We start from the raw sequence: 12,354 nt of genomic DNA, 5'->3' as shown, positions 1-12,354 counted from the left end.
TTGAAAGTGACCATAAAAAAAGACTTCTAAACTCTATTGTAGCCAAATTATAGAAACAATGTATATAGACACATCTATGGGAGACAAGGAACTAAGTTATGTTTGCTGTTCTCAGATCTTAGAAGCAGAGCTCAAGTAGTTTTGTAATCTCATTTTCAAGGTAACTAGGTCTTAGATTTTAAAATGCTTTCCTATACATATTTCTCTTATTTCTTCTCTTTATAAAGTTATTATGACAACCAGATAATAAAATGTAAAATATTAGTATATTACCTAAACTAGTAAGTGAAATGCTCAATAAATAAGAGGTATAACTACCATAAGGGCTATGTTGATAGTACCATTGATGCCATGAAGGCAAAAGGCAGGATAGACATTTGATATACTGTAAAGATAAGCAGGCTTTGGTGGCAAAGAATAGTAAAGAGCTATCTTTCAAAATCAATTTTATTTCTAGGAGTTTGGAATTCGTGTGTGTGTGTGTGTGTGTGTGTGTGTGTGTGTGTGTGTGTGTGTGTGTGTGTGTGTGTGTGTGTGTGTGTGTGTGTGTGTGTGTGTGTGTGTGTGTGTGTGTGTGTGTGTGTGTAAAATGGTAGGAATTGGTAGAAAAATAATATTCTAGGATATATAAGACTAAAATAATATTGAATATGAATGTGTAACAGTACTGCACTAGATATGAATATAATACATTACATACATTAGCCTCACCGCACGTAAAATTAGGATACAGACGTGAATAAAAGTAATCCAAGGATCATATGGTAGATAAGCAGTAGAATTGGAATTATAATAATCTAGGATTATCTGCCTGTAAGGTTTATGCCTTTACAAGTAAATCTGAATGAAAGAAAAGATTTGCTATGATTATTCTTAAAAATGAGATATGCACAAGAGCTATTTTCAGGAAGGTATGTTTTAAAACTTTCTCAAACAGGTTTAAATACACACACACATCAATTCTAGTCATGAAGCATCCAATGGTATCCCTCCAATAATCATTTTTATAAGAAAATTTATTGCAAAAAATATTAGAAATTTTAGTCAGATCATTTCTGTTCTTTGTGTAATCATTAAACATCTAACCTTTTTTGTTATTACTAAGTGCTACAACTTTTGGCTGGTTAATAGAAGTTTCAATTAATGGCGGTCGCATCTCTGCCATTTTCATCTCTTCATCAGAAGAAAGTTCTTCAGATTCCTATTTTAAAGAAAAGGGAAAATTTTTATGAAAATCAAGAATACTAAGAACATGTCTAATGTCTAAAATTACCTTTCCATGGTAATAGTTGATGAAAGCCATTATATAACTTTTTTTTTTGGGGGGGGGGGGGTCAGCTGTGGGGCTTGAAGTCAGGGCCTGGGAACTGTCCCTGAGTCTTTTTGTGCCCAAGGCTACCACTTGAGCCATAGTACCACTTGCAGTTTTTGAGTGATTAATGCAGGTAAGAATCTCCCGGGGATTTTTCTGCTGGGGCTGGCTTCGAACTGTGATCTAGCACCTGGCTAACTTTTTAAAGATATGGCAATAAAACTATAGTGCTTACTAACAATATGCTAAATTACCTTGCACTACCTTCTGTAGTGACCATATTCAAGTATATAATGATTACTACGTGTCTGTATTATGTTAGACAATAGACAAACCAAAAGACTAGAACATATCCATCTCTACCCTTTGGGAAACGAGTTCAGTGATAGAGCCTCAACAAATTATCTCCCTAATTCATCTCTGTCTCTCTGTCCTTCCCACCTCCTTCACAAAACTTTTGTACTTACCCTCCCTTCCCATCTGTCTCTGTCTTTTTCCCTCATGCTGGTCCTGGGGCTTGAACTCAGGGTTAGAGTTTTTCCTTAGCTGCTTTGCTCAAGGCTAACACTCTATCAGTTGAACCATAGCTCTCCATCTGGCTTTTTGGTGATGAATTGGAGATAATTTTCCTGACCATGCTGCTAGCTTTGAACCATAATCCTCAGATCTCAGCTTCCTGCATAGCGAGATTACAAGCATGGGCCAGCAAATTTCTTCTATTAAGAATAAATTTGGCTGAGATCTGAGGATCATAGTTCAAAGCTGGCTCGAGCAGAAAAGTCCCTGAGATTCTTATCTCCAATAAATCACCAAAAACCGGAAGTGGCACCGTGGCTCAAGTGTCAGAGTGCTAGCCTTGAGCTGAAGAACTGAGGGACAGCAACCAGGCCCAGAGTTCAAGCCCCACGACCGACTAAATAAATAAATAATTTATTTATTTATTCCCTTGAGTATTTTCTTCCCTGGTTCCGAGGAATAATTCAGTAGACTGAGACGGTCTGATTTCAACATGAACTAATGAAAATTTTTGTCTAATGTGAAGACAGAATTTTTTTTTTTTTTTGTCCGGTCGTGGGGCCTGAACTCTGGGCCTGGGCACTGTCCCTCAGCTCTTCAGCTTAAGGCTAGCGCTCCACCACTTGAGCCACAGCACCACTTCCAGCTTTTTTCTTTTTGCTTATGTGGTGCTGAGGAATCAAACCCAGGGCCTCATGCCTGCAAGGCAAGCACTCTACCACTGAGCCAACTTCCCAGCCCCTGAAGACAGAATTTTTATTGTTTTCTGTGATGTTCTAATATTTGGCAACTGTCTCAGACAGCAAAGAAAATGAACTGTGGGTCAATAATTACAAAAAGAATATAAATATGAAATCAGATCTCTTCTGCAAGGTATAAGGCAAGTCATTCATAGATGAGCACTTTACAGCACTGCAAGTATTCCATTAAAAAAAACATGAAAGTTTGAGATGCTTAGTGTCATAATATCCTATAAAGATAGAGACCAGAAAATTATTTCAGAAAAAGGAGACAATGAGCATTTTTAGTTGCTATAGGCCATATAATCAGTTTCAAATTAACTATGCAATTTTACAATAAAACAACATGCAAACAACTGAGTATGATAGTGTTCCAATAAATCTTTAGGCAAAGCTTAAATTGTATGTTAATTACAGAATATGAATTTTTCTGATTTTTAATCAACTTTTAAAAAAGGTAAAGCTATTTTCAGCTTGCAAGTATTACAAAAATAGGTAGTGGGCTAGATTTAGGCCACAGGCTAAATTAGATTTGTCAACAATGTTCAAGACTGTGCTGCAATGGGAGCTGGATAGTACAGTAGGAAAATTAGGTAAATTCACTTAGTAGTTAAGTGTGAATAAAGCAAATGACATGTTGAGTAGAAAGAACTATGGAAATAAGAAAAGGTGCCTGGCACCAGTGGAGGATGCCTTTAATCCTAACTACTAAAGAAAGCAACAGAATTACGGTTCTAAGGCAGTCTAGAGAGGAAAGTTCTAAGACTATTATTTCCAATTAACTACCAAAAAGCTGGAAGTGAAAGTGTATTTCAAATGGGAGAAAATCAGCCTTGAGTGAAAAAGCTGAGAGACAATGTTCAGACCATGGTTCAAGTTCCACTACCAGAAAAGGTGAAACTAATCAAGATGCACTGTACTCAGAAACTGGCATGTTGGGATGAAACCTCTTTGTATAAGTACTTAAAAATAATAAACCAAATATATATATATATATATATGGGAAGAAGCCCAGTGTGATGGCGCAAGTCTGAAATCCAAAACTTTGGGAGGTAGAGTCCAGGAAAACATGGCTCAAGGCCTATCTTGGAATAAAATTTGCAAGACTTTATTTCAACCAATTATTGAGCACAGTGGTACAAGAGTATATTCTGAAAATAAGTGACTGGTGGGGTGGCTCGAGTGATAAAGGATTTGCTTAACAGTATGAGGTCCTGAATTAAATTCCCAGTAACACTAAAAAAAAAAGATTCCTAGGTGAGATATTGGTGGAAAAGAATCTAGCAATTACCACAGATAAGCATGTTTATCCTTAGACAATGGCAAATGGTAGCTGGTAAAGAGGAAAACAATTTCACAGAAGATTTGGAAATATCAAGACATTATGTGGATAGTGAGAGAACACGAGGAGGGAGGAATGGTCTACTTTAATCTTGGAAACCTGCAACACTTATACTGCTGACTACACTTTCATGAACATATGTTTACACATGAGCTTTTGGTAACTGTAATTCCTGAAATCTCCTCCCATCCTTTGTCTCTGTGGCTAATGTCAACGAATAATTCAGTTAAGCCTATGGTTGTTGTGGGTTTTGTGCTGTTGTTGTTTATATTTTACTTTTCTTATTCTTTCCCCTTGGCTATGGCATTTTCGCCTATGGTTATGCTTGCAATAAATAATTTTATAATTTATAATCTAGCTTGAGCTAAAAATCCACATTTGATTTAGATTTGACTTAGTAATGGTCTTGGCTATTGCTCAATTCTATATTCTAAAAGTAAACTATTAACAGCATCACCTAATTAGTAATGATTATGGGATTGTTCCCTCTCTTTTTTTTTATTATTATAAAGATGATGTACAAAGGGGTTGCAGTTACACAGTAAGGTAACAAGTACATTTCTTTTTGGACACTGTCATCACTTCATTCTCTGATTCCCAGTTTTTCCCTTCCATCTGACAACTTGTATAGTTTGTTTTCAATATAGTGTCTAGTGAGTACCACATTGCTGCATTTTCTTCTTCCTTCATCACAGCAAGAAATATCAGCCAGCTCTTTCCCAGCTCTTTTGTTCCCACCTCTCTTTCCCAGCTCTTTCTCAGCTCTCTCTTCTCTTTTCTAGCTCTTTCTCAGCTCTTTCCCAGGCCTTTCCCAGCCCCGTGGAGGGCCAATGTGGCCTGGTGCCAGCCAGAATGATGAATAAACCTACCCCTTACCTGAATACCATGTGCGTGGTGCTGTTCTTACTCGGCTTCCTCTTTTTAAAAACCTAGCATAAAGGGTGCTGTGACCCGGGAAGGGCTTAAAGTCAGGATAGGTGGGATTCCTCTCCATTTTTTTTTCTTTTTTTGTTTTTCCCTTTTTGCTCTGAGGAATACCCACAGTTCTGACGGCCTTTTGCGAACCCATCTGTCTGCTGCGGACACAACACATCGATACCATTGCTGCCTTCACATCCACGTCCACACCACTTCTCTACTCTGGTGAGTGAAACTACTCTCTATGGTTCTCTGTTGCTCAGTCTCTGTCCAGACGTGGCGCCATGCCAGAGAGCTCCTACGGCCTTTAGCTGAAAGGCTGGTCACTTCTGAAGCGGAGGACACTTGGTTTTGGGGGCTTGGCCATTGCTCTCTAGAGGGCTCTGGGGGAAGTCGGGATAAAATATTTAAAAAAAAAAAAAAAAAAAGAAATATCAGCAAGAGACTGGTGGCTCATGTCTCTAATCCTGGCTACTTAGGAGGTTAAGATTTGAGAATGGAAGTTTGAAGGCAGCCTAAGCAGAAAAACTCCCACGAGACTCTTTCCAATTAACCACTCAAAAACCTGAAATAGAGCCATGGCTCAAAGTGGTAGAGTGCTAGTCTTGAGCAAAAGAGCTCAGAGACAGTGCCCAGGACCTGAGTTCAAGCCCCACAAGCGCGTGCGCACACACACACGAAAAAGGGGGAAAAAAGAAAAATAAGTTATCTACACACTCCAGATCCTGGAACACACACACACACACACACACACACACACACACACACACACACACACACACACACACACACACACACACACACACACACACACACACACACACACACACACACACACACACACACACACACACACACACACACACACACACACACACACACACACACGAAAAAGGGGGGAAAAAAGAAAAAGAAGTTATCCACACACACACACACACGAAAAAGGGGGGAAAAAAGAAAAAGAAGTTACACACACACACACACACACACACACACACACACACACACGAAAAAGGGGGGAAAAAAGAAAAAGAAGTTATCTACACACTCCAGATCCTGGAATACTTGCAAAACTAACTTTCAGCTCCTGCTTTTTGATGTTTATATTCCTAAAACCATAGGACAATTCAGTAGTAATTTTAACTCTAACACACAGTTTATCACAGTAATACTCAGGACTGAACCTATCCTATTGATTTTATTTCATATGTTGCCTGTAACAATTTAATCAGATGGAACATGTGCTTTTTCCTATTTTCAAATGCTACTCTTTTGCTCTCAGACCATCCACATTTCATTCAGTTCTCTTATTCTGTTAACTGACATCTTTCATAAATAGGTCAAGTAAGTGGAGCTGTGTCTCAAAAGTGGTAGAGTGCTAGCCTTGAGCAAAAAAGTTCAGTGATAGCACTCAGGCCCTCAGCTCAAACCCCATGACCAACAAAAATAAACAAACCAACCAGGTCAAAAGCCTCATTCTCATTAAAGCATCCATGGATGTTTACAGCTAAGGAAAACAAAATCTCTTGCCTAAATTTCTTTAACACTTAATAATTTTCTTACATACTTAGTACAGTTCAATCTCTTTTTTGGGGGGGGGGCTGCGGGTGGTCCTGGGGCTTGAGCCACAGGGCCATTTTCTGGCCTTTTCATAGTAGTTTATTGGAGATAAGAGTCTCCTGACCCATTCCAACAACGAGATGAACAAGATGCTATGCCAGAAAACGAACTTTACAACTTTGGCAAGGGGGTGGTGGCGGGGGTGAGTGGGGAGTGTGGTCATGGAGATGGGAGGGCAAGGATGGTAGGGGGGGAAAGAGGAGGAGGTAACAATGCTTGGTAAGAAATGTACTCATTACATTGCTCATATAATTGTAACCTCTCTGTATTGTATTTTCACAATAAAAACGTTATTTAAAAAAGTCTCCTGGATTTTCCTGCCTGGGCGGCTTTGAACTACAGTCCTCAGATCTCCATCTCCTGATAAGCTAGGATTGCTGGCATGAGCCACAGGCACCTGGCTTCAATCTTTTTTTTTGGTCTTGGGGCTTGAACTCATCAGGGCCTAGGGACTGTCCTGGAGCTTTTGTGATCAACGTTAGCACTTTGCCATTTTAGCACAGTTCTGCTTCTGGCTTTTTTTTTTGGTGCTTAACTGAAGGTAAGAGTTTCATGGACTTTCCTTCCTAGGCTGGCTTCAAACCTCAATCCTTGTATCTCAGCTTCTTGAGTTGTTAGGATTACACAAGCCTCAAGCACCTAGCCACAATACAATCTTGATTGAATTTACAACCATTACCTATAGATATAAACATAGTACGTAAATATAAAATTACATGAACAAATTTACTATGGAAAAAAAGCTGGGCGCCAGTGGCTCACGCTTCTAATCCTAGCTACTCAGAAGGCTGAGATCTGAGGATCATGGTTCAAAACCAGCCCAGGCAGGACCATCTATGAGACTCTTTATTTCCAACTAACCACCAGAAAACTAGAAGTGGTGCTGTGGCTCAAGTGGTAGAGTGCTAGCCTTGAACTGAAGAGCTCAGAGACTGCCTAGGTAGGCCCAGAGTTCAAGTCAGAAGGGGAGGGGAGGGGAGGGGAAGGGAGGGGAGGGGAGGGGAGGGGAGGGGAGGGGAGGGGAGGGGAGGGGAGGGGAGGGAAGGGAAGGGAAGGGAAGGGAAGGGAAGGGAAGGGAAGGGAAGGGAAGGGAAGGGAAGGGAAGACAGGCAGGAGAAAAGAAATAACCAACCCTTTGGGGTTGGAGGCATGGCTCAATTGGTAGGATGCTAGCTAATGAACTCATCAGGTACCAAATTCAAGTCCCAGTTTCATACCAAAAAAGAAAGGACAGGAAAGGCAGAGTAAAGAAACGTTGTTCACCCATTAACTTTTTCATATTATGCTAGCTGCAATGCATACCACAGTGTACTATGTAACTTACCTGTCTAAAACACATTCAAAAGTCATGTAGTCCTTTCCTTCCTGTAGCAGATATTAGCTCACAGGATAACCATGAAAATAAATGGTATATTTTGAATTCCCTCAGATTTATGAGAAATATGGTATATTACTGTTTCTAGACCCAATGATGTCTAAAAGAATATCCCACAAGGATGGAGACACTGTCTGTGCAATGTATGCTAACAGTAGCCACAAATTCGTCAAATATGTCTATAGACCATCCAAAATGTGGTTGTGTAACTGAGACAATGTCTTAACCTACTTATAGCTAAGTACTGAACATTGTGGCTGTAATTATTTATATTAAAAGTTGCAGCTTCATTACTTTATGGTATGATTGTTTACCAGTTCCCTAACAGTTTATGGTCTAGTAAATCCTACTCTTACACTCAAGACAACTGAAAATACAAATCCAGATAAAAACTTCTTTGAAAATTATCTGCAGCCTTATTCATTATAGCTGAAAAGTGAAAATAAACCCAAGTGTCCAATTGAAAAATAACATGACATATACATGCAATGAAATATTACGTGGCCATAAAAGACAGGTAGCACTAAAAGATGCTACAATGAACTTGAAGGCAATATGATAATTAAAAAAAATAAGAATGTACTTGGATAGGTAAATCTGTAGAGACATCTAAAGTAGATTTTTGGTTTCTTAGGACTAAGGGGATAGAGACTGAGGAGTAACAGTAAAGTAACATATTTCTTCCCAAGATTATAGCAATACTCCAACAGTAGTGATAGCTGCACAATGATCTAAAACTTTAAGTGGGTTACTGTACAGGATGTGAGTTATCTCAATAAAGCTATTTATTTTAAGCATTAGCTGTCAATGATTCACTAGAAGAAACTCAACACATAAAGTTTTAAGAGATCAAAAACTTCACATATAATGATAAGTGCTTAAATAAGTAAAATGAATGAATGTACTTATACCAGCTTTTATTCTTTTTTGGGGGGGTCCGGTTGTGGGGCCTGAACTCTGGGCCTGGGCGCTGTCCCTCAGCTCTTCAGCTCAAGGCTAGTGCTCTACCACTTGAGCCACAGTGCTACTTCTGGCTTTTTTTCTTTTTGCTTATGTGGAGCTGAGGAATCGAACCCAGTGTCTCATGCATGCAAGGCAAGCGCTCTACCACTGAGCCACCTTCCCAGCCCCCAGCTTTTATTCTTCTTACTGCTTTTTCCTCCTTTTATTTTTGTTGTGCTAGCCTTGCACATACTACGTAAGTACTCTATCACAAGCTACATCTCTAGCTCTTTTTAATGTATAGAAATAAAGGGTGGAAGATATAACTCAGTTGGTAAAAACACTTATCAAACATGCCCAGAATCAATGCCACAAAAATTTTAATTTAGAAAATAATTAAAAGCAACTATAAGCTGAGTGCTAGTGGCTCATACCAGTAATCCTAGATACTCAGGAGACTGAGATCTGACGATTGCAGTTCAAAGCTGCCTGGGCCAGAAAGTCTGTAGGACTCATCTCCAATGAACTACCAAAAAGCTATAATGAGAATTGTGGGGCTGGGAAGGTGGCTCAGTGGTAGAGTGTTTGCCTTGCATGCATGAGGCCCTGGGTTCGATTCCTCAGTACCACATAAGCAGAAAGTGCTGAAAGTGGCGCTGTGGCTCAAGTGGTAAAGCTTTAGCCTTGAGCTGAAGAGTTGAGGGACAGCGCCCAGGCTCAGAGTTCAGGCCCCCATGACCAGCAAAAAAAAAGAATGTGGCTCAAATATTAGCCTTGATCACAGAAATTTAGGAACAAGGACAGTGCCCAGGCCCTTTAGGTCAAGCCCTAGGACAGGCAACCAAAAATAAGAAAACCATTATAAGTATATATTTTACAGTAAAATAGACCATAATCAAACTCATCTAGTAGTTAAATCTCTGTGTACAAGGAGTATGTAAACTCTAAGTTTAAAATGACAAATGAGCAATGTTTTAGCAAATTTCTGAATGATAAATTCATTAACCTATTTTCTACAATAATATCTTTATATAGCAACATTAAACATACTAAAAATTCTTGTAACTACTCTGGAATAATCATGAAATCATACCTCAAAAACATCATCATGGTTAACAATATGCTTCAAGTTTTCCAAGGCTTTCACATTTGCAGTCTGTGGTAAATTCTCAGGACTGTTCTCAGCTTCAGGTTCACTGATCTTCTGGACAGAGTTTCCTATCATATACTTTTCTCTATCATCGACTTTACTATTTACTGGAGTTGTACTTTCTACAGTCTAGGTAAAAGAAAAGATAAAGACCTCATATCCTTTAAGTTTTATATCTATTTTTACATGAAAGCTCAGCTAAAAAAATTAAGTAATATATCACACCTTAAGCTTAGATGAATCATAAACTGTAATCACCCATATAGTAATGCCCATTTTGGGGCATAAAGACCTGTGAACTACATGAAAATTTTAAGATAGAAAAAAATATTTTCCTTGCAGAAGTGGCAAGCTGGTAAGGACACATGAGTCACTAAGCTCAGCACACTCAACAAAGGATACTTTAAAGTGTGCTCTGCTAATAGTGCAATAAATAGTAGAGGACATGATAAAACCTTTGTTTCAGTGGTACCATGTGCATGGTAAGTTTATTAAAGGAATATTCAACTTAAGAGATTTATGAAAGTGAATGTCCTATGTCATAGAAATTACACTAAAAATTAGTGGATCAGTATTACTAAAATTGAGAGAAAAGAATATTTTCTTAATAATGATTTTTTTTTTTTGTTAATCATCTTATTCTGTGTCAAACAATGATTTTCTTTTTTTTTTCCTTTTCCTTTTTTTTTTGTCGGTTGTGGGGCTTGAACTCTAGGCCTGAGTGCTGTCCCTCAGCTCGTCATCTCAAGGTGAATGCTCTACCACTTGAGCCATAGCACCACTTCCAGTTTTTTGAGTGGTTCTTTTGGAGGTAAGAGTATCATGGACTTTCCTGCCTGGGCTGGCTTTGAACCATGATCCTCAGATCTCAGTCTCCTGAGTTAGCTAGGATTACAGGTGTGAGCCACCAGCTCCCGGCTAGACAATGATTTTCTAATGCTGACATATCCTAGCATTCTGGACAGTCAATGCTTGAGAATAACAGAATAATTAGGGAGTTTACTGAGCTTACCATCCAGATCAGGCAGCAGAGAACATAATCATAAAATAGAGTACATTTACTGTATACAGTGACTATTTTACCAATACTTAAAGTTAAAAAAATAACTTGAAATGGCTTTAGTCTATTATTTTGAATTCGGTTTTCTAACCTTCACACCCACATCTTTATTTGCAACTTGCTGATCTTCATGTGGTTTCAAATCTCTCCCAGAATCTTCACTGGTTTCTTCATCTTTCAATCTATGTACAATGGTTTGTACAGTTTTGACCATATTCTTAAGCTCATCTGGATATGGTGTTGGATATCTTTTTAAATTTCCCTCCTAGAGAAATAAGTGAAATAAAATATAAAATATTTCTAATGACAATCTCAGAATTTAATGTGCAATCTATCTGATTTGCTAGACATTGAACTCACTATGGTAATTGTAAAGACATGATAGGTTCAGAAAGCATTTTAGGGTAAATAAATATGTGGTTTTAGCACAAAATAGTTAAAGACGCTATAGTAAATTTCAATATCATAAAAGTTTTTAAAGTCAACTTAGTATTTTCCATTTAAAGATATATATTGGAAATACTGTCAAAAACTTGTCATCTGTTTGAAACAGGTATTATCAGAATACATGTAAAATTTAGACACATGGATACTTAGGTCTCAAGTACCAGAAACCAAACATTTCAAGGTCAATTTAATTACTATTTTATAGGCTTCAATTAATTTACACAGGGGCAAATAATTAACTTAAAATTAGGCTATATGGTATTCAAACAGTTACCCTCCTTCTCAAACCTATGAAGAATCGAAAAATTTGTAACAAAGAATTGTTTATTTGTAGGATTTATGTACTTTGGGGCGTACGCAGGTGCGTGCGTGCGTGCGTGCGCGTGTGTGTGTGTGTGTGTGTGTGTGTGTGTCCGGCCGGCCAGTCCTGGGGCTTGAACTCAGAGCCTAGGTGCTATCCCTGAGCTTTTTTTTGTCCAACTTGTGCACTACCATTTGAACCACAGTTCTACTTGCCATGTTTTTTTTCTGGTGGTTAATTGGAGGTAAGTCTCAAAACTCTATTGCATAAACTTTGCAAATTCCTCGTATCTCAGTCCGCTGAGTAGGATTATAGGCATGAGCCACCAGTACCCAGCTTATAAATATATATATTTAAGGAAAAGCATATCACTACAAATAGGGCAAACAGAACGAACTACAAAATCCTGGAGTTCAACTTTTAAAAAAGACCATCAAAACATTAAAGTTCTCCCAAGGCTTTTGATGCTAGGCAAGTTTTTCACCACTTGATATAATTTTATACTGCTCTCATATGTGGAATAGTTAAATCAATAAGTGACTTGAGAACAAAGAATAAATCTAGTAAGTCTTTGTAAATCAAAAACAACATAGTATAGGCACAGATTACACTATTTAAATATCAGTAAACC

At 38.3% G+C, this 12,354-nt stretch overlaps 1 protein-coding gene across 10 annotated transcripts in view; it reads right to left on the bottom strand.

Moving 5' to 3' along the window:
- Nucleotides 1-12,354, bottom strand: part of Erbin (erbb2 interacting protein) — a 128,946-nt gene that overhangs the window by 24,813 nt on the left and 91,779 nt on the right. For 8 of the 10 annotated variants that reach the window (XM_070031255.1, XM_070031253.1, XM_070031261.1 and 5 more), the window contains exons 17-19: nt 11,067-11,240; nt 9,859-10,044; nt 1,087-1,201 (exon numbers count right to left, since the gene is read on the bottom strand). In XM_070031255.1, coding sequence (XP_069887356.1) covers nt 1,087-1,201; nt 9,859-10,044; nt 11,067-11,240 — 475 coding nt within the window. The remainder of the gene's footprint in view (nt 1-1,086; nt 1,202-9,858; nt 10,045-11,066; nt 11,241-12,354) is intronic. The other 2 variants (XM_070031252.1, XM_070031259.1) reach the window with 1 other exon arrangement.

The sequence above is a fragment of the Dipodomys merriami genome, unplaced genomic scaffold (genome assembly GCF_024711535.1).
Source record: "Dipodomys merriami isolate MVZ:Mamm:240054 unplaced genomic scaffold, mDipMer1.0.p SCAF_20, whole genome shotgun sequence".
In the NCBI taxonomy this organism is placed as follows: Eukaryota; Metazoa; Chordata; class Mammalia; order Rodentia; family Heteromyidae; genus Dipodomys; species Dipodomys merriami.
Note: the sequence above shows the minus strand (reverse complement) of the source record. Positions and strands in the feature narration are given on the sequence as shown.